This window comes from Eptatretus burgeri, chromosome 15 (assembly GCF_056783735.1).
Source record: "Eptatretus burgeri isolate ZD-2024b chromosome 15, Ebu_testis_v1, whole genome shotgun sequence".
In the NCBI taxonomy this organism is placed as follows: domain Eukaryota; kingdom Metazoa; phylum Chordata; class Myxini; order Myxiniformes; family Myxinidae; genus Eptatretus; species Eptatretus burgeri.
In genome coordinates this window covers 43631638-43655564 of record NC_140975.1, presented here as the reverse complement: position 1 = coordinate 43655564, position 23927 = coordinate 43631638, and the positions used below count along the sequence as shown (strand labels likewise).

At 42.1% G+C, this 23927-nt stretch overlaps 1 protein-coding gene across 1 annotated transcript in view; it reads right to left on the bottom strand.

Moving 5' to 3' along the window:
* Positions 1-84: 84 nt before the first annotated feature.
* LOC147012066 (synaptogyrin-2-like) overlaps positions 85-23927 on the bottom strand; it is a 43634-nt gene continuing 19791 nt past the window's right edge. Inside the window, exons 3-5 of the mRNA XM_085858210.1 lie at positions 20429-20468; positions 20119-20261; positions 85-667 (exon numbers count right to left, since the gene is read on the bottom strand). Coding sequence (XP_085714336.1) covers positions 497-667; positions 20119-20261; positions 20429-20468 — 354 coding nt within the window. The 3' untranslated portion in view covers positions 85-496. The remainder of the gene's footprint in view (positions 668-20118; positions 20262-20428; positions 20469-23927) is intronic.

Here is a 23927-nt window from a genome sequence, read left to right as displayed (position 1 = left end):
ATATATATATATATATATATATATATATATATATATATATATATATATATATATATATGTATATAAATGAAATAAATAAATATATCGAGTTTTCAAACTTTTATTTCAAAGAAACCTCAACAAACTGCTTAGGGTGCAAACCCAAATCACATGGCAGGAAAAGTCAACCAACATACATTCAGAATAGAGTGAAGAACAAAATACATTTCCTGATAAAGGGTAAGGCACATCTATTTTGGCACTCCCCCCCCCCCCCCCCCGCCACACCCCAAGTGGAGCACAGAGGATTGCAAACAAGGCCTTGAAAGAGCAAATGCATTGTGAATTGTCAAACAACAGCAAAATACTAAAACAGTGTTCAATTAAACCTGGATTCATGTAATTTTGAAGGGGTTAACTGAACTGCTGGCACATGAAATGTAAAGAGCAAGCACAGCTTTCCTTTGGCTGTTTGTGTCAGTGCAGTTCGTCACAATCTTGGCACGCCATTGCAACCTCAGTAGCTTGGGGGAATGTCGCTTCTCTGGTCTGGCCCGGGCTTGTCTGCATAGGACTGCTGGTACGACGATCCGGGTACTTGCGGTCCTTCTCCACTTGGGTCTGTGTACTCATCCCCAAAATGAGCTCCCAGTTGGTATCTCTGCCAGGCCAGGGTGGTCTGCACAAACTAGTCACACGATGGATCAAAAGTGCAGGGTTAGTCAGGTAATCAAAATCTACAAATAACAACAACGTGGGGGTGGGGAGAGGAAGGGAAAGGGGGGGAGGTCACAAAACACAGCAAGTCAGAGCTCAACATATGCTAAGAGGCAGAATTTTTCTTTCCATCAACCTGTGTTGAGAATTTATTGCTGATGAAAATGGTTATTTGGGTACTTATAGCATACAATGAAAGAAAAAGTTGTAGCTTCAGGATTGTACATCTACATGAAGCAGAAGTATTTAACATGTTAACAGTATAGTGGGGCAACTTAGCTAAATATAGCATAACAATTGTGCATTTTGTAAGGAAAGCACCAAATTTGGCACACTGGTAGCCTATCATATTACGAACAGATTTGGATATTGGGCCATCTCAAATTCAGCCACTGATGGCTGTGGCAGCCATTTTCCACTGCCATCAAAAATTTTGAGATGGCCCAATATCCAAATCTGTTCATAATACGATTGGTTACTTGCGTGTCAAATTTGGTGCTTTCCTCACAAAATGCACAATTGTTATGCTAAGTTGCCCCACGAGTATGAAGTAATGATTTAACATGGCAGTTTTTTTTAATATATATATATATATATATATATATATATATATATATATATATATATATATATATATATATATATATATATATATATATATATATATATATATATATATATATATATATATATATATATTGTTACGGCTGTGGAAATTCGCATTACACCATAAAGGACCCTCAGGTGAGATATCTTCTCAGAGGTACATGTGTAGTTAGCCCAAACCCGTTGTATTGAGGGAATTTATGTGATCCATCCGGGCTGCGACACTTTGAGTTAGGCGTTTTTCTTTTTCTGTCTTTTATTTCAAACACACAACATTTCAACAACCACGCCATCCCCATCACAGCACCAACCACACTGCAACCACGCCACCTCCACCATCTACGCTACAACATCTTCGCCACTACGTCCACTCCCGAACGGCAAACAAAGGCGCAAAGGAGGGAACTGCGAGGATGCGCAGGTTTTCCCGCCTGTTTTTCCCGCCATTCCCGATTGGTGGATGACCAGCGTGAGGCGGTCGGGGTGAGGGAACGCCCCTCTTCGAGAACCCATTCGAAGGAGGGTGGAGCCGAAAACGGGGGCGGAGTGAAGGGCGGAGCCCCAGGCTATAAAAGTCGGACACGGGCGGAGCGCTTTTGGTGCTCTTGCTAACTTCGTCTTTCTTCTCTCTCTGGCTCTTGCTCTCTTCGTCTTAGTCTCCTCTTCGTGGTGGCCGCTGGCCTGGTCTTCTGTGGTGCGGTCCTGAGACCCCGCTGGCGGGACGGAGCGTCTGCCATTCCCCACACCACGACCTCGAGCAACCACGTTTCCCCCCCCCCTCTCTATCCGCGCTGAAATAGCGCCGGAAACCCCATCCGTGGCGTCGAGCGGCAAACACGTGCCGGCGCGAGGCACACCGGAAAGGACTCGCCTACCACTTCAGGGATCGGAGTCGCGGCCAGGCGCGGCCACGCCGACGGACGTGGGAGAGGGACTCGATGGACCAAAAGGGAAGTCACCATTTTTCTTTTCGGGTTTTTTGTATGGATCTTGTGGCGCCGTGTCTCGTAAAGTAGAACTGTTTAAGTGTTGCCGCGTGTGCATATAGTCGGTTTTAACTGCTCTTCTTCTTGCATTTGCTTTTTGTGTATGGCTATATGTACGTGCTTTCCGTGTGTCGCGTAATAAAATGCTTGCTTGTTGAACTGTGCCTATTTCGCTTTGTCTTTTCTCCATTGACTCTCCATCCTGCTTCACGTAAAGGGTTCGTAGCGGGTGCAAGATCCCGGTAATTAATCTGAACCGTCCAGGTCGACGATAACACCACTCGGTTATCCCGATAGTACGGAACGGGCTGCCCAAGTGGCTCGTGTCCGGAGTCGACCTGCGGAGAGGTACGATCACCCGGTTTACCATCCGCATGGGTACTCCGATAGGTCGAGTTTGGCGAACAACCCTATCCTTCGCGGGTGGCGGATTAGCACGATTGTGGTGAGGTCGAAAGGCCCACCCGTGACTAGCTCCCGGCGTTAGTCAGAGGGTCACGACAGAATTGTCCGTCCGGTGGGCGACGTGCCGCGATCCGAGTTACGTAGCCGTTCGCACGCGAATTCGCAAATATTATATATATATATATATATATATATATATATATATATATATATATATATATATATATATATATATATACATATATATATATATATATATATATATATATATATATATATATATATATATATATATATATATATATATATACACATATATATATATATATATATATATATATATATATATATATATATATTGTCGATGCTCGTATGAGAGCTAACATAATGCACAATGGAGGGCAGGAGACACCGATTACAACCATGCCAGTTGAGGTGGTGGTGAGGGAGGTTGGGAGGAGACATACATTTTGAAGAACCTCTAACTGAAGAAGTAAAACTCATTTCTCTTCTTCTTGCCTTTATAAGGGGGTGAGGTCCAATGGCACCAAGCTTCTGCCCTGACTTGACCACAATACTCCTCCACTTCTCTCTATCCTGAGCCAACACTCTCCAATCACCCCACCTTACTGATATCCTTCCTCACACAATCCTCCCATCTCAACCACAGTCTACCTCTTTTCTTCAACCTATTCGCTCTTTGCAATTCGCTTCTCCCATCTGCGTCAATGCCCAGCCCATCTCAGCCAGCATTTCACCAATCTCTCCGTCAAGCTCATCAACTCACCAATCTCCTCCCTCAGTTCATCAATCCTCTTCACTCTCACAAACCTCCTGACCCAGTTCTCACAAACCTGCAGCCTCTATTGTTGTCGATCAGTGCCACCGTTTCCAGATGGTAAAGGGAGGTCAACATTACACACGACATCAGAACCTCCCCGTTGAATTTCCTCAATACCCGTCTGCTATAACTCCCTCCATGCATTCACACATACCTGAATCCTCTTCTGCACCTCCACCTCTGATTTCCCATCCCCAGATACTTAAACCTATTTCCCTGCCTGATCTCCTTCCCTTCTAACCTGATATTAATTTATTTTCTCTGCTGCCCAACACATGACCTCAGTCTTCTCCATACTCATCTTCATCCCATGCTTCCCAAATGCCTCCTTCCACCCCTCCAGTATTTGCTGCATCTACGACCAAAACAGCCAGATCAGCCACATGCAGCATCCTCCCAAGAATACCACTCATGTTTACTTTCCTACCTACCAGCTCCATCACCATGACAAACATGAGTGGGCCGAGAGTGCTTCCCTTCCTCAAAATGAACTCCTCAGACATCGCAGGACCAAACAAAAGTCTTCCCTTCGTTCCCTTGTACATCCCTTCCACCAACCTAACTTCTGCTTCCAGCACTCCCATCCATCTGTGTCGCAATCACCATCTCTCTCGGGACTGTCATACGCCATTTCCAGATCCACAAATCCCAATAACCTCCAACCTCATCTCCATCAGTTGTCTCAGTGTGAGCATCCTATCAATTATCCCACTTCCCTTTCTAAACCACTGCTGCTCTTCTCCGATCTCCATACTTTTCCTTATCCTCCCATCCAGGATCCTCTCCAACATCTTCATGACATGATTTGAACCATAATACCCCTGGACTTACTCGGATCTTGATCATCAACATTCCCCTTCCATGTCGGCAAAATTAACCCTGGCCTCCAATCCTTCGGAATCAAGCCCTCTCCGAAAAAATTCAACAGATTCTTTGTCCAACTGACTCAGACCTCTTCCACTGCAATCATCTCTGTACACACCATCAATGCCTGGCACTCTTCCTTCATCCTCAATGCTGTCTGCACCTACTCCTCCACAATCTCCACCAAGTCCACTTTCCCCTCTTCATAACATGGTGGCTCCAACTCGCCGTCGCTTCTTTCCCGGTTCAACAGCTCTGAAATATCCTTCCCAAACCTTCAATACTGCCCCCCTCCCCATCACAATCCTTTCATGCCCTTCCTATCCTCATCCATCACAGGCCAATTTATAATTCCTATTCCCACTTGTTGTACACCTCTTCCATATCATTCTCACCTTATTCACTGCTCATTTTGCCCATGCAGGTGCAGCAACCCACATTTCTGGCTGCCTTACTTTATCCTTGACCGCTCTATCCTCTTCCAAACCACCTCCTTTTCACCAAATCTGGTTTCTATCCCAAGACAATGCACCTTTTCCCAACTTCCTGCCACATAACTTCTGCAATTGCCATAAATGCCAAACCTTCCTCTTCTTCACCAAGTTGCTTATACCTATCCTCTTCTTGTAATCTATGACAACATTGGCCTGACACTTCCCCACCCAATCATCTTTGACCCCCTGCTCTCAACATCTTTATTTCTCTCTCCTCTCCCTCTCACAAACACCACAGTCTTGTGTTGGGTGGTCACATGCTCTCCCACCACTGCCTTGCAATCCTGAACCCTCCACAACTGCCACTTCCTTACCACCACCAAATCCAGTTCTGTTCTATGTTGTCCACTCCTATAGGTAATCTATATGGCTTTCCACTTTTGAAAGAATGAACCATCTGTGGCCATCCCATTTGTTACCACAAGCTCCACCAACTCTTTACCCTCTATATTCCTCATTCCCCAAATTTACCAACACATTCCTCTTCACCCGGCTCCGCCGCTCCCACATGTAGGTTCAAGTTCCCCGCAATGCACAGCATCACCTCCATCTCAACCACATTCCCATCTATTCAGTACTTTCCTGAATTCCTGCTTCTCTGCCCGTCCTTCCCATTTGTGGCCCATACACCGTCAACACACAATTTGCCTCTGCATCACCACCCATGCCACAACTATCAATCCCTCCCATCTTTCCACTCTGAGCACCTGCTTGCTGATCTTTTCCGATACAATTATTCCCATGCCATTATTCCTTCCATCCCCACCTGCGTGCAACAGCTTGTATCCACTACCAAGCTCGCCCTGTCTCTTTTCCATCTGGTCTCCCACACACACATATACCTCTTTCTCCACTCGACTTTTCTCCCACACCCTCGAGGCACTCATCCTACCCCGCTCACTCACTCCCTCCCCCTCCTGGGCGATGTAGTTTGAATGCTCAGTGATAAGAAAATGAATGGCCATATTACTGCAGGCATTCCACTAATTGGATGAAATAAAGATCTTGAGTATGCAGTCAAGGTCATTTTTCAAAAATTAAATTTTCAACAAAATAGCTCTTTTGTTTGGAGGGATTTTACATGCTGGTCCCAAGTTTCCCCGAGGGCACTGACAGTCCTAGATGAGCAAGAAAGGCTTTAAAAAAAATTTTTCAATGACTCACAAGTGGGAAGCATTCTCATGAGGTTCATCCAATTATAACCCCGAAGCAGCGTGAGCATGATGGGGTCCTCCCCCATCCAACACCTCGGGGAATGAGGAACAACTCAAAAAATTCCTGGACACACTGAGTACAACCACCAATTTTCAACGAAACACACGCATGAATGAAAAATTTGATATGATCAAATCAAATTGTTTTTAAATTTTTAATTAAGGAGGGCTTTGCTGTGTTCTGATCAAGTCCTCATCTGCATTGAACCCCAATGATAAAAGTGGAACAATAAATAAAAGATTTGACAACTGGAACAATTTCTGATCATAACTACAAAGTGTGGCAAAGTTTTAGTGTGACAGCATGGCTGCTAATGTACAGCAAGCAACTTACACTTTCATGGAACTTTCTCAATCACGTTATGCTGCACTTAGACTGAGAAATCGGTCTTCAACTGCAATCGCAGACGGAGATTTTTAAAATCCTTTTCATTTTTCCTAAATAAAAGGCAAACTCTCGAGTGGATAGAAAGATCACCTCTGGCCTTCTGCCCTTTCATCCCTCTGTCACTTCCCAGCTCACCCAGGGAACAAGTCTTCTAGAATTCCATACATGCTGAAAGCTCAATTCCATTCTCTCATTAATCACCTCATGCCCCTCACTCAAATCCATCAAGAGTGCTGCCTCAAGTCACCTCATGCTTCCTCCCATACCCACAACATACTCTTGCTGACTCCCTCACCCCTATCCTTTCTGCCAATCATGTGCAATGCATCTTCCTATTTCCATTTGATGCTCCATCAATTGGTGAACCTATGTCTATCTCTTCAGCTCCTTAATGAGTCGAGATTTCTGTATTCCTCCCTCCCCCACCAAAATAATAATAATTCACAAAGTTGCAACGAATCCAAGATCACACAGATTACCTCCTTTACAGAAAGAAAGAAAGAAAAAAAATAAATAAATAAATAAATAAATAAATAAATAAATTTTAAAAACCAACAAAACTTCAATTCATGCACAATTACAAAGAACAAAAGCAAAATAAAAAAGGAGGAATGCTACAAAATAGAATTTGACACAAACGAGTTGATGAATATGCCTCCACCCACGTCAGATGTCAGTCCACTGTTGTATTTAAACTCAAAGGCCACAGGAAAAAATAAAAGGTCACATGAGAGGAAGAGAGCAATAGAGAAAAGAGATACAGTGCCTATAGAAAGTCTACACCTACTTTTAAAATTTTCACCTTTTGTCACCTTGTAGCCTGGAATTAAATTGCATTACATCAGACTTTTTCAACCTTGATTTACACATCATAACCCACAACTTCCAAGTGAAAAACAAATTCTACAAATTTCAGGACATTAATTAACAAGCTCGAATGAGCTAAGATCCTCGTCCTCTTAATGATGACGTCATAAAAACGAATATCACGTCATTGTGATTCATCAGGTTTGCGATAAATTATATTTATCTGTACTAATGCCCTGTTCGATTCCCGCAAACAAAATTCAAACAGCTTGCCTAGTTTCGGAGATAACGGTATAGGCGATTTCCATTAGCGGAGATATTTTGACGTCATAACTTTTTTTCTCGGAGGAATTTTCAAAATCGGAGATGGTTACTGTCTGCGCAGGGTATTTTTACATATATACGCCAAGTTTCAGGAAGTTTCGATGAAAACTGTAGGCTGTGAAACAAAAAAGTCCACAAGAACAACAACGTGAGTGAGACTTAGATATCCTCCACGAGGATGTAAAACAAAACTAAAATATCTTGGTTGGATAAGTGTCCACCCCCCACCCCTTATAATAGCAATTGTAAATTACCTCAGGAAAAACCAATCAACCTCCAAAAAAAAATTTAAAAATATTAAAAAAAAGTTAATTGGCCTCCACCTGTGTTAAATTGTAGTGATTCTGATTAATTCAGAATAAAAATCAGCTGTTCCTGCAAGTTTCCTTTGTTGGGTAGTGCACTTCACAGAAAAAACAACCATGAGCACCAACAAGCTTTCAAAAGACCTCCTGAATAAAGTTGTGGAAAGGCACAGATTGGGGATAGGTATAAAAATATTTCAAAGGCCTTGAATATCCCTTGGAGCACAGTCAAGACAATCAAGTGGAAGGTGTATGGTACCACCACGACCCTGATCAAGCTGTCCCTCCAAACTGGATGACCAAGGAAGGAGGAGACTGATCAGAGGCCACCAAATGGCCAATGACAACTTTTAAAGAGCTACATGCCTTTGTGGCAAAGACTGGTCACACTGCATGTGACAATATCCCAAGCACTCCACAAGTCTGGCCTTTACGGTAAGGTGGTAAGATGGAAGCCGTTACTCAAAAAAGCCCACCATGAGTCCCGCTTGAGGTACGCAAAAAAACACTGGAGATTCTGAAGTCACGTGGCAAAAAGTTGTGGTCTGACGAAACCAAGATGGAACTTTTTCACCTAAATGCAAAACGTTACGTTTGGCACAAACCCAAGACAGCACATCACCCAAAGAACACCATCCCACCTGTGAAACATGGTAGTGGCAGCATCATGTTATGGGGATATTTCTCATGAGCAAGGACTGTGGCACTTCTCAGGACCGAAGGGAAAATGGATGGAGCAAAATACAGAAAGATCCCAGAGAAGCTGCTGCCTTCTGCAAGAAAGCTGAAATTGGGATGGAAGTTCACCTTTCAGCATGACAACCTGAAGCACAACAGCCAGTTACACTGGAGTGGCCAAGGAACAAAAAGATAAATGTCCTTGAGTGGCCCAGTCAGAGCCCCGACCTAAATCCATTTGAAAATCTGGAGCCTGACTCGAAGATTGCTGCCCATAAACGCTCCACACAACTTGACTGAGCTTGAACAGTTTTGTGCAGAAGAATGGGCAAATATTTGCCAATCAAGGTGTGCAAGGTCAGTAGAGACCGATCCCAGACTCACAGCTGTAATTGCTGTCAAAGATAGTTCCATCAAGTATTAACTCAGCGGGGTGGATACTTTATCCAACAAAGATATTCTGGTTTTGTATTTTTAAATTAATTTTCTGAGATTTGTACAATTTGTTTTTTATTTGGAAGTTGTGGGTTACGATTTGTAAAGTTGGAAAAAGTCTGATTTAATGCAATTTAATTCCAGGTGACAAGGCAAGACAAGGTGAGAATTTTGAAAGGGGGTGTCAACTTTAAGGCACTGGAAGTAAAAGAGAAAACATCAGATTCTAACTCAAGTTATGATCTGCATTCATGGTTTTCAAAGGCCACATGACCTTTGACCTGTTGAACTCAATTGAATCGGTGAAGACCATAAGGGCCCAACTCCACTATTTTGTTTGATGGAGTTGGGCCCTTATGGTATTCACAGATTCAATTGACCCAGTTCATCTTTGTATCGCAGTCCATACTCGTGCCAAGTTTGGTTGAAATACCTTCTGTGGTTCATAGGTTATTATGCAAACAAAGATTTTCAATTAAAAGATTACATATGGCCATCGACCTTCGACCTTTAGAACCCCAAATCATATCAGATAATCTTTGCATTACAGTTCAAACTCATACAAAGTTTGGATGGAATCGCTTCAGTAGTTCACAAGTTATCGTGGGAATGAAAATCTGCTATGCATGCACGGACGGACACAGCCGGCCAACCCAAAAACACAAACGCTTCTAAAGACATGAAAATACCATCCGTTTCACCACACCAATCTCAACCCGACTGCATCAACATTTTCATACCACTGCAGAGAGTCATGTCAACACTGGTGCTTCCCCCATTTGAGGTAAGAGAGGGGATGGAGGGGGAGCATACACCAGAAATACTTAGATGCCACCAGAATTCGGATGAGACAAGTTTGAGAGTTCAAACTTGAGATTGGAAAGATGTCGTTTTCTGGCTCTCCTGAAGGTAGACACACACTTGGTCTGAACTTTGTGGAAGGAACTGAGATGGTTTCAGGGAAGGCAAATCCAAGTCGTTTCACGACAAAAGCCTTGCCATAAGCTTCAGTGTACCATGGGCATGAGGAACGGGAGGACAACTGCAGATGAGTTGGGATAAATGTGTGCATGAGAGCAAATTTCTTTGAAAAAATTCCCAGGACGAGTTGACGTCGGTGAGTAGAAATGGGCGAACAGCCGAGAAGTTTGATGGCTGCTTGAAAACATTGCCAGTCGGCCCGAGTGAAATGCCAGACTCGGTGCTGAGGTGGTTCTCTCACAACAGCCAGAGATGACTGCTTTAACAAGCATATGGTCACACGCACCGATTGGAGCAGAACAGCAGACATTTTCTGGGAAATTGATCAAAATCAAATCCAGAAGAAATAGAGTACCGTTGGCTGAGATCCAGTTCAGGAAGTTGACAGATTGTGTTTTTCCCGATGAGTCGCAGAAGTACTATGGCAGGTGAGAAGTACCCACACCCAGCCAACTGGCATCATGGCAATTGAAATCACCCCATACGAGGAAAAGAGTTTGGATGAGAGGCTGGAAGTTGGTCCATATTTTCGGTGAGAGATGTAAATGGAGTAATCACTGTTTGGTGGACGGTACAACACAAACAAGAAGTGGGAGCAGAAGTGTTTGGTGAGCAGTGCGGCACGGCAAGTGAGGAAGAGTTTTTGATAAAAAAAAAAAAAACCCTCACCCCCAAATGAGCAAATGAGTCAAAAAAAAATTAACATATAAAATATAAAAAACAAAAATGAGAACAGCACTCAGCAACTTGCATATCTCCACCAGACTGAACATTTTGCATTTTGTATCTCAGTGCTATGGTTGTGGGGGTAGATGAAGGAATTTCAAAGGAAAGTTAGGATTGAATAGAGTTGTTTGATCCGTGGACGTGTAGGAGATATCTCAATGTAAATAAAGTAGGGAAACTGTGAATTTAAATGTTACGTGTCACCACACGGGGGGGGGGGGGGGGGTGCGATGTTAGATAGGGATTAAGAATAAGTTCCCCCCCCCCCCAATATACAATTGCCTCCTGTGACCTATTCCTAAGTCTTTGCATTTACAAGCCAGCCATGAAGGAGTTACATTTTTATAACAACCACCACCATTGCAAGCGAGCCAGGTGTGCTGAGGAGGCAAGTTTCGTGTGAGCAAGCCACGCCCCGGAAGTGGATGGTTGTTCGGTGTGACGTCAAGGAGAGATCGGGAGCGAATGTACGAATTCGGTGAGGGCCGCACGCAGTTGAGAGAGTAATGTGGTTGGGACGGAGGATCTCGCTTTACTCTCCTCTCGGCATGACAAAATGGCTTTCCTTTGACACATGAAGACTGCATGATTCGCATATTCGTGCTGAGGCGAATTGGCTTGCGTGGTGGAGCAAGACGCTGGCCATGGACTTGGCTGATTGTGAGAGACCGAGCTTGAAGCCTCGTGTATATCACCGAAGAGACAGCGCCATTCTGCAGAGAGCGTATCGGCAAGCACGATTGACGAGGAAGCTGCACGATGGTCTCTGAGCCCTGGCGTTGAATACCGCTCACCAATTGCCTGACATACATTTTTCCCGCTGCGAGAGAGCAGCCTGGTGCCATTTTAGGCGAGTCTACCCATGCAGGACGAAGCACCTCAATTCCACGTTCCATAAAGACCATCTCTAGATCAAGCTATGTGCCAGAATAAAGGGAGGATTTGCTTTTCTTTCGTTTCCCTTTGCATTAGATTAGAGTGTGCATAGAGGCACCTCAACTTTAGACTTGAATTTACTCCACGTTATTATTATTACATTTTTAATTACCCTTGTAAATATTTCTACTGTCATTAAATCCCCGTGTTCATTTAAAGTTGCTGTGTCTGCGTATTTGTCGTGGGGTTCAAGTATAAACCCCTTGTGCTGTACTTCCATGTGCCTCCATCGCTCTGCCAATTGCCCCTCCCACATGCACCATAATCTGAGGATCACGTTTCCACCTCTTAAGGAAAACTGCTCGGCTATCCAGGCTGGCTGGTGTTAACCGCCCGTCCACCACATTTGGGTTGGCGGGATTAACTTTGCCGCCAGACCCACGACACCAATTGGCTGGATTTGCATCGGGACCTTAACCAAAATCGAATCAGCTTGTTATTGTCACCTACCCAAATCATCCACCAAGTTTTGTGATAATCCGTCCATAACTTTTTGAGAGATCGTGCAATATATTGCTTTTTAGCCTCACTCGATGGTGACAAATCACTTAATTCTCGGATCCAGTGTCCAAGAATAACCCGTACCCTATCTACGCACGATGGCAAAGCAGCCATCATATTGTTTAGGCAGCATTCAAATGCACTGTCAAGTCAAAGGTCAAGAGTGTGCAAACATTGAATACCATATACGGAGCAATGCGTACAGACCCACATATATATTAGGTAATACAAGGTACCACTAGCACTGGTCAGCCATTAAATCACAGCATGGCTGGCTGTGAAGCGAGGCATGCCATGATGGTATAATACTTAAGCTGTAGGATAGGGGTAAGGCCTGGTGTCAGTGATTGTATGCGCACAATGCCAACATATATTTTCTCCATTTAATTGATCTAGATGCGTATGTTGCAGATTTCACTAGAGTCCATAGAACACTTTACCCGGTGCAGTCATGAGAAAAAGGAAATGAGCAAGGGTCTTTTAAACTCTTATTTTGTGTTTCCGACCACAATCTACATTTCCTCGGAGCTGCAATGTTGTCTGAATCTCGATATTTCCCCAACGCCGAGTACGCACACAAGCAGAATGTTTGATTGTTCAAGATGGCATAAAATTTTGCACATCGAGAGATTTAAAATGGCACAAATAGTGCTAAACTGGAGGTTTTTGAAAGTGCCAAGATGGATGTTCTCCAGTGTTCAAGTATAAAATAAAATTGAATATTTTTTTTTTTAAGGTTTCAGAAGGCTGAATAAAAAAAAAAAAAAATACCGTCGTGCCCCCAGAATCCAAACGCCCTATTGTTTGAACAAATTGGAATCCGAACAATTTTTTTTGAGAAAAATTTGCCCTAAAAACCGAAGACATTTTCGAAAACCAAACAACGTGGCGTTCATGTTTGTTCACGCATCTCCCCCGGCTGTTCGACCCGCATCTTCGCGCTTTGTTCATTCAGTTCGTCGGTGGAAGTACTCATGAAAGCATCTCTCGTGTGTTGATCGCTACTTACCTCGTGTTTTCACCTTGATTTGTGCTGGTTTTTTTTTTTCTTCAATTGTCACCCTTGTGCATTCACCATGGCAACCAAGAAGAGCAGTGAAGCAAATAGGTGTAAGAGGTAATCCGTGAGAATGACAATTGAGTTGAAGAAAGAACTTATCGCTAAGCATGAGAGCGGTACGCGCGTGTGATCTCGCTGCCATGTTCGAGCTGCCGAAATCGACCATGTGTAGGATTCTGAAAAATAAAGAAGCGATAAAAGCACGAAAACCCGTCGTGAAGCGAACTCATTCAATGAACCCTCTGATGAATCTGCTTTAACGAACTCAACGATTTTTTTCGCGAGCATGGTAGTGACGTCATGCTGCGTCACCCAATCGCTTCACCTCTTGATTATCCCCGTGGAACCGTGCTATGAAAACGGCACATTTGTGTTTCCACAGTGTACTGGGATATAAAACACCATTTGGTGCTTCATGGTTAATTACATACCTCCACCAGGCTGAACAGTTTACATTTTAGATCCCAATGGCCACTGATAGGCCGGAGCTGCATCCAGACCTGATGGAAGAAGCGACAACGCTCCTGCTCATCCCCCAGGCTTGGAAGAAGATTCATGACTCAGAAAAGGTCATTTACTCATCCTATTTTACCTTAAACATGGGTAATTTCAGTTGAAAGTGTCTTGAAAGTGGGTTTTCTTGGGGTCCAGGAACGGATTAATTCACTTTCCATTATTTCTTATTGGGAAAATAGTTTTGGAATCCGAACTTTTTGGAATCCGAACAGCCTCTTGGAACGAATTAAATTTGGATTCTGGGGGCACCACTGTGTGTATATATATATATATATATATATATATATATATATATATATATATATATATATATATATATATATATATATATATATATATATATATATATATATATACATACATACATACATATATATATATACATACATACATATATATATATATATATACATATATACATATATATATATATACATATATACATATATACATATATACATATATACATATATATATATATATATATATATATATATATATATATATATATATATATATATATATATATATATATATATATATATATATATATATATATATATATATCTTTGGACATTTACCACTGTTGATGCAGTGTCTTACACCAACTTATTTAACACATTACATTAGTAATTCATGCTTATCATTTGTGTCCTTTATCAAGTCCTGATAAAACAGGAAGTTAACCATTTATATTAGAATGATTTTCAGGTTTGTTTTGACTGACAGAAGCAGACAGACAATCAATGACCTCACTCATCAGTGCACGTGTGTGATTGAATTTGGCACATTGTGCAGATTCTCATCTCAGAGCCAAAGTACTGTTAAAGTGCAGGCTCGTGTTATGATTCATGTTCAATATACAACATTAAATTGAAATAAAGTTGTGCCTCGATCATTGACCGACATCCACACAGGGTGAACCATATGCTTAACACTTCACACATAGGGTGAGTGAGTGAGAGTGAGTGAGTGAGTAAGTAAAAAGGAAGAACATTTTTCAAAAAGCATTTAAAGTCGTACACGAGCAGCAACCACCCCCCCCCCCCCCCACAAACCTATCCAACTCTTTGTACTACCATGAAAATGTCAATTTTGGACAGCCCCTTCGTAAATGACACCATTTACAAGTCACTCATCCATGTCTACATCGAGATCATTATTTTCATGATACAAAAGTTGCATAAATATTTAAGCCATTACCAAGGTGCTACTAAAACCAGCTTGCATCAACACAATCATTGCATAAGAGAATATCATATTTGGCAAGAGAGGAGGTAGGAGATTAGCAAATAAACCGTTTTAGACGCTGTTCCAAACAAATCCTGTATAATTTTTTTATTGACTAAACTCTTTTGATTTACAAAAGGACTCATTTAAAAGCAGCCTGCTCAATTAATTTTGGTACAGTGCAAGTCATTTGGCATGACAGCTTAGAGTGAGAAGTTGCTCTTCAAAATAAAATCTTTACACACTTTCAAAACAGCTTTTCATGCAGATGAGAGTGGCATAAAGCAGCACAGAATACTGGTCTATTTTTCCATCCCATTTTACAAGTTTAAATCAATCGATTGATTTTCAAGACAGGTTGCTCTGACCACTGATAGATGGATTTTTTTTAATGCAACAGAATAATTATCCAACTGCAGTGAAGCCTTGTTTGTATGCTTTATGCAAGTCAGATTTAACCTCATCTTTTTGAAATTTATTCCTTTGTTTAAAAACAAGCAAAACAAATTTCATGTTCAGCATTTTTTTTGGAAGGGGGGGGGGGTTGGGTTGCACAATACCAATCTCCACTATACATGTGAAAAAAAAAAAGTCTTAGGTAATAGTGGTTGTCAGCAAACAAACTGATTTCCCAGTACAAAATGCTCATGTTTAAAACTGTTTGAATGTTGGGGGAAGGAGGAAAAAAAAATTGTGATGTACAAGCTGACTGCATCGATTGCATCCATCGAAGCAACCCCCTCGAACCCCACCCCATTCATACCCCATAGCCATAATGAACCACCTCTCACTCCACTAGGCCTTTAGATCACAGGCTGGCTACATCGATGGTTAACGCTGCACCAAATTGATCACAATTAAAAATACATTGACAAGACTTGTCAAAAAAAATATATTAAAAAATTCAACTTTGGAAGAAGTAAATACACGAGTAAAAATTACCCCCATGTGGGGGTGACGGTCATCTCTATAATACTACAAGTTCTCAATGTTTAGTTCAGGTAACCGCGAAACAGTCCAAACTAACCATTTAGATTGAAATAGTTCAGAGATACACTAGGATAACTAATAAATATGTATTGTTCATTTAGTACCCGGATTAACACATCAGAATCACCAGTAAGTGCAATACTTGGTTTTCCGGTCCGTCCACTCTCTGGGGACATTTCACTTCCGGTTGTAGAAAAAAAAAACGAAAAAATAGGCTTAGCTCTCGGAGATTATGATAATCCTGTAGATTATTCTTCACCGATTATAATGCAACTTTCAGAATGAAAATTGGTCAAGTATTTATAGAGATATTGAGGTTTGAAAAATCGTTAGAGCTAGCAAATTCATCAATTCCACAGAAATTGAGACACTGCACAAAGTAACATGTCAGGTATGAAAAAACATTTTGTATGCCAAATTCATTAATTATGGAATGTACTCATTGATATATTAATCAGAAAGCCCAAAGCATGTTGCATAATTTATCACTTATCCCCTCAACCGGGATCCGTGGCCTCGCCCCACAGCCTGCAGCCCTATGTCCGCCGGTGATTATGTTAGATATCGACACGATCGAGAGGAGCCTGCAAATTATCCCTGCTGATGCACTGAATAGATGCAATCGTTCGGCCAGAATATTCGTTGTCAAGATGTTGCGTGATTAAATCACCAATACAGTCACTCGAATTTATACCGCTGACATACTTCTTAACAATCACCTTCACCCCAGAAACCACAGTCAATCTGAACCATGCTGGCCACTGCTCAGACGCCATGACCGGACTACTGCGCAGTTTGGTTAAAGATGACTCGGCATTTTGGCGCGCACGCACGAAATTATATTTTGAAAATAAATGCCGTTGTTTACATTTCGGGTTTTGAAACTTTTGCACCTTCGGCGGAAAATGTATAAATATAAAAGGCTAAAAATGTGTTTTATATTTATATTTCATTTCTCCTTCCTTCTTTGCGAATCGCATCGGCGTTTTTGACCATCTTCCAGATCACGTGACGATCAAATGGGAAGGAAATTCAAAACTCTGTCCAGTTAGATGCAAGATAATATTTTTTACTATCATAATCAATAAACAGTTGCCGAATATCTTGTAGAATGGAAAACTACATAGGTTTTGAAAATGGCGATTTTTATAACTTACGTGACCTCGTCCTTGACCCCGGACAAAAGTTATATCGTTGTGCAACACTCATCAACCTCTACCCACATACTAAGTTTCATCAAGATCGGAAAGAAAAATTGACGGACGTACGGACGGACATTTGGTCCGGCTTTATTAGGTCATCTCGGAAGAGATGACCTAATAAAAAGCATTTTAAACACGAAAGGGACACTTTTCGATGTCACTACATCGCCAGATATGCCTCCACCCACATTACTAAATCATTAAACATACTTGTACCGAGTTTGATTTGAATCCGTGAACCCAGATGCAAAATATTAAATAATTCTGCCCGTCAGACCATGCATCCGATTAGGTTGACATTTAAAACATACATTCCCTGTGACTAGTAGATCATAACTGTGACGTTTCACATCGATTCAAGTGGTTCAAGGGAAATGTTTTGGTTTTTTTTAATTAAAGATTTTTGTTCAATCCAATGTGACTTGTTAATTATTTGTGAACACCATGGGATCCCTGAGGCTTGTGGGGCATGGGGGAAAGTTTGAAGTTTCCCTTCCATCTGTGAAGCTGTTCTGGAGGAGATTTTCAAAGGTTTATTCTTCAAAAAAAAATTCATAGCAAGCAAACCATGTGACCTATGAAATCATAGGTGAACTTTTGTTCCTCATGGATAGGCGATCATATCAATACCGTTTCGCCACGATCAGTTTAGCCGTTTCAGATAAGTTTTTTTGAAGGTTTTTATGTTTAAAATATGGCTGCCGAACCACATGATGGATGAAGTCATCAATTTCCCCCCCCCCCACCCCCATACAATTTAGCCCGAGATTACCCTCCAAATTTTTTTTTTTTTATTTAAATCAAAAATTGACAATTTATGTTACATACTGATTGGATGAAGCGTTCAACATATGCAATGATGATGGCATAATGAAACAATCTTTGACATCTATATTAAAATATACAAATATATTGTTTCCCATGTGCAAAGTTTTTTTTTTGTTGTTTTTTTTATTCTCCATTGAGCGCTTTGAGATAGAGGTCTAAACTTTTTTTTCCCTTTTTTCCACCATGGCTACCACCACATGACCCATGACATGATTATTATTAAAACATTTACATGAGTCATGCACCTTTGGTGAAAATTTTGTGTCAATCGGATAAGCGTGTGAGAGCGAGAGTTCTCGGAACAACCATTATTGAAAGAAAGATGAAGGGATAATATCACATGCTCATTTCTTGTGACCATCCCGATATTGTTTACATACTTTTGCATTCAAAAAACAAAACAAACATTTTATTACTCATTTTTTTAAAATAAATATATAGATGTTTTACTACCGATTTACAAATGTTGTCGTGGACTTTATAGACAAGCTCACATTATAATATAATGATCCTGTGGATATTTTATAGATGATCTCACATTTGAAATAGTACTGTCACTGACTTCCCAATAATATTCCTCCATTAACCAAACCCATAAAAGTCTGGCCCAAGAGCAAATGTGTCTAGCGGCCCCACTACCATCAAGCCGATTGAGAGCCGTAGTCCCACCCACCCCTTTGATCCCTTCTTCCTTTAGAAAGGAATGCAGTCTTGCGTACTTTTCGTGGAACCCTTTCAAGCAATAACAATTATGATAGCAAAGGATGCTACACCAAGTGAAACTTTGTTGTAGGTATCCATCATAGCCGTTGAAAAAGGCAGCTTGGAAATGCACAATCTGAAGATTATGATGAACAAGAACATTTGGCAGTTTTGTCTGATCTTGGTTTTTTGCATTTGCCATCGTCTGGAGTAATGAAAAGTGATCACTGCCTACAAAATCAGCTGAACAGACCAGGTAGGCTCTCATATGTAGCCTAAACAACTTTTTAGAGAAGATAATCCAACTTTAGTTTTGTTTGTAGCAGATGGGACCAACTTTTTTTTTCACGCCATTCATGCTCGGAAGAAGGAAATGCATGTAGCTTTCCAAATGCTTTTATTGTAATATTCCAAAAAATAAAAAAAATATATACCATCAGAGATGGGGAATCCCCCACCATTGAATTAAAAAAGGTCATACATAGTCCAGATAATGAGGGAGGTGAATTGGAAACAAGACACCATTTGGTCATCGTCTCGAAAAAGTTCCCCAGGGGTGAGGAACGCAGTAACCAAAAATAATTGAAATCAGAGAAGCGGTTTTCCATTTATTACAAAAAACATTTTTTCAAGATGGCCACCCCAGTCGGCCATCTTGGATCCCGCCACGCCCAAAATCAATAGAGTTCTTCCTTTTCAGGTGGTTCATGTGTGACTCGAATTTCAAATTGATATTGCGAACAGTTTGAGTTATCGCACTCACAGCTATAAATGTTGACGCCTGGACAGAGGGACGGACGGACGGACAGCCGGACGCCCTGGGTGGCAACAATATCCCCCTTCCGCCACGTGGTGGGGGATAAAAATAAAAAACCCATTGGCAGAGAGTGCAAGGGGGGAAGGGGGGTGGAGATTGTTCCCACTGAATTGTCACCCCCACCACCATCACCCCCACCTTCACTGTGCTCACTCAATTTGCACAAAGTCCTGACCATGTACCCATACCTAACTTCCCCACTAATGTCCCTCCCTCCCTTTCCATTCACCTTCCTCCTATTTATTTCCTTATTATATTCCCAGGGCTTTTATTTCCAAGGCTTTTATTTCTTTTTCTCTATTTATTTGTTAGCCATTAGCTCTATTTATTCTCTCCAACAGCTCTATTTATTTCCAAGGCTTTTATTTCTTTATTATATTTATCCCCCCCACACCACACCACACCACCCCCCCCTACCACCCCAAGTCCTCCTGTCCCAAAACTTGATAAACTGCAATTCAAGGCAACATAAGGCAGTTGTTTTTTTTTAATGCTCTGCAGAACAAGTTCAAAGTCCAAGTCCAACCCTGCTTAAAACAAATGAAAACAAATACAATTTAAAAAATGTCAACAGGTTGGATCATACCCAGGAGATGATGGAGAAGAAGGAAAAGGCAATGACAGCTTGAGCACTGTGAACAACGATCCCCAGAGCTGCCACATCAGGTGTTTTGGACCATTGGTTTGTCAGCACACAGAAACCAATGAACCAGAGAAATGAAAGTGCACCTGAGCAAACAAACAATATGGAGGTTTATGGAAATTGGTGTGGGGGAAGGGGGGAGGGAAGTGGGAAGCAGGAACAGAAAAAGATCAGAAGGTTAAAAGGAAGATAGACAAATGGGTCAAGCAATAAACTTCTGTGGGAAAATGAATAAATGAATAAGATGACTCACCGGCCAGCATCAGATCCCCCAGAACAAAATACTTCCTCTCCTGCACCCAACAAGCAAGATGTTTTTAAAGCTTTATGAAGATAAATCAAACATGACTGGGCATCATGGCTGGTTATAGTGGGGGGGGGCAGTGAATAACAGTTACAATTAATCAATGCAATTGTTAATTGATAATGCAATCGCCAGCACCCTTCGTGGGTTACCAGGATAGGATTCTGGTTTCAAGCTGCTACTCCAATACCCTCAAAACCCACCCAGGAGCAGCCAAGTGAGCCTTCCGGAAAACCTGCAATAATTCACTTCTCGTGGGGCGGCTTAGCTGATCAATTGTGCACTTTCCCTTAAAAGCATGAAACTTGGCACATGGTTAGAGTAATACAATACAAAGATTTTTAGTCCAGGGGCCACCGGATATTGCACCCTGTATGGTGGCCATTTTGGATTTCAAAATGGCCACCAGTGTGGACCTGTTTTGTTCAATATCTCCTCAACTAGTATAGATAGAGACAGTTGAACAGCCAAAACCTAGATGGTATGGCTCTAGGAAGCCAATGGTGACAAAATGTTTGAAAATTGTGGCTACCATTGACAAACTGTTTTGCTCAATATCTCATTAAGTAGTAAAGATATCAATACAGTTTTTAACGCCTATACCACATTTTAGGGGTCTAGGAATCCAATGGCGAGATTGAATATGTGGCAGCTATCTTATAATCCAAGATAGCCACCATCCAAAGGCTAACATAAACTATCATCAGTTAGCACAATATGTGAAGGAATGAACCAAGAAAACATCACAAGCAGTTTGCAAAAAACCAGTTACAGTCACTTGACTTTTCTAGTCTCTGTTGCATTCCCCATCACAAGAACAAAGTGACGTGCATGGAAGTGCAGACTTCTTATACCTGCAGCGATCAGTGCATCCACACCGGATAAGTTCATTGCACATCTTTGCGGCTTCCGGTAGTGTTGTTCAAATCGGTTTAAACTGACCGTCGGACATTTTTCCCAACCCCACTCACTTGGACATGGGAGCTCAGGCTGTGCATGTAATGCCTGGCCCCAGCACAATGCTCCTTGGTACATTGCACGCCTAGCATGCTGCACCAGAGCATGGTGTGTAGGTGGAATTCATTCTAGAGTTCTGCCTTTCTTTGCAAACAGTTTCTTTCATGCTGTATTAATGTCACTACAGGTACTTATGCGATCATACATCAAAATGACGAATCTTGCAAATAATGCTCATACAGGACTCAGTTATATCTCTTTGTTCATGGTCGACTTCAGATATTGCATCTGAGCTCTGGGAACGACTCCCATATAGCCCATGCAGTTCGCTTACCACGCCCAGCAAATGCTGACACAGTGTCACATCCCATCAGTGCATGAAACATGGGGAGGGCCTTAGACTTCTCAGGGCCAAGAGCAGTGGCTATGTCATGTGCAGGGAAGAAGCGCAAGCTCTTCCCTGTTCCAAAGGCTAACCATATCTTCACAGAAAGTCTGAGTTGTCATAACTGCAAGTCCAACAACATCTGTATCAATGGTTCGGATTAGGATCCCATCATTCCCGCTCTGTTCCACATCAGCTGCATGGAGGAACATGCGGCCATCTGCCTCTTCTTGGCTGCATGGAGCAAGTGATTCTAGATTCATGCGTGGTGGAGCAGTAAGAACCTGTTTCCAGTGTGACTACTAACTCTTTGCTCTGGTCTTCAACTGACTTGATTATTTCATTGGACAGGAAACTGAAAAGTTCTGTCTTGTTTTGGTCGACACGAAGAAAATTCTGCCATTGTCCAGGAACTACAACTGAGGTACCCACACGTCGACGAACTCCCCTGCCGCGCTTTTCTCGGGTCATGCTCTTCAGACTTTCAGGCAGGTAACGGTCCCACACCAGGTCAAGTCGGGTTGCAGATTTGTACTGGGAGAGAACAAATGGGATGAATACCTCTTTGGCATATTCCCCAAAGGTCTTTGCTGTTCCAGGCTTTAGCATTTGAACAATCGCTGCCCCCTGCCCCAGTTCAAGAGCAAAGAACCATGGGAGAAGCTCCAGAGAGCATCGAAGTACATATCAAAGTCAGCTTCCCTCAACGAGCACACAAAGGCCAGGATGCAAACCTCTGATGCCAATGCAAGACTCCAGCACTGGAATTGTGGAGATTCTTTGACACCATTACTTGAATGGTAACTGTTGATCTTTGTAAGCTGCTCTTGCATAGTCACCGTATGCGTGATGCTGCAGCTGTAACTTGATGTGCGTGATGTGTACGTGCAACATGCGCAGCTTGCAGGAAGGAATCTGCTGTTCTGGCTGAAGCAATGTCAGCTTGCACCAAGGCTCCTACCCAGCCACTTCCTGCTAACCAGTCACCTGCTGTCTTCAGTGCAGCCAGTTCAAAGTGCAACCCTCCAAACAGAATAACAAATTTATCCTCTCCATATCTCTCGGGCCATTTCCACTGAATTTTTTGCAATTGTGAATAATGGCTGATCAAAGGTGATGACAGGAGTTTGCCCAGGATTTATATGCTGCACAGCACTCAAAATGACATCCATTGAGTGTTTTATCATGGCCACAGTGTGAGCACTCTCGTGAAACAGTGGTAGTAGCGCCGTTATGGACATTGGACGAGCCGATTGTGAGCATGGCAAGCTGCCCAAGAAATGTTATCAGCACAAGAGGTTTTGGTCTTGTTTTCTATGTGCTCTCTTACATGCTCGAGCCATCTATCGCCACCGGACGTCTTCTCCCGGGCCAGAGACTTAAGGCATATTTCTGGAACTGGTGACCCCTTTACGCTTGCCTTAACAGGTGGTACATTGGTGTAGTAATTTGGCAAAGCATCGAGTTTCGGCATGTCAGCTGCACCACCAATAATGATTCGACCACGATCAGTGCCGTCATCAGGTTGTCTTGGGTGCTGGAATAATGAGATGCCGGTTCCATGGAAAGTCTTTAGCTGTTGTAGTACTCGGGTTAACATCGATATTGTCAACAGCGGATGTAGTAAACAAGTTCTGCTTCAGGTTTGGTGTACATACAACCTGTTCCAATCTGTAGAGTAGGCACACACTATTTCCCTACAGCAGAAATCTGAATAACTATTAAACATGATGCTGATACAAAGCTGGGAGAGCTTCTCCACCAATTCTCTCTTCCTGGTTTCTGCATGTAGTTTCAACCCAATATAAATTGCCAGTGGGGTTTCCTGTTGCAGACTGTCAAATTAGTGGGTTTGTCCTTTTGCTTTCGGGCATGCTTGACTGCATTGAACTTAAGCTGTGCCAAGCTTAGTGCAGCTGGGTTAGACGGTTGGTATGCCTGGTCCTTAATGCTTGGACCCTCCAGTATCATGTTGACTAATGATATAAGTGAACTAGGCACAGATTCCCCCTGACATGTTGCACTAAATGAACCATCAAATGGCTTGGATTTATCAAACAGATGTCCACGGACTATCTGAGCCACCCATGCAAGGTGCACTGCATC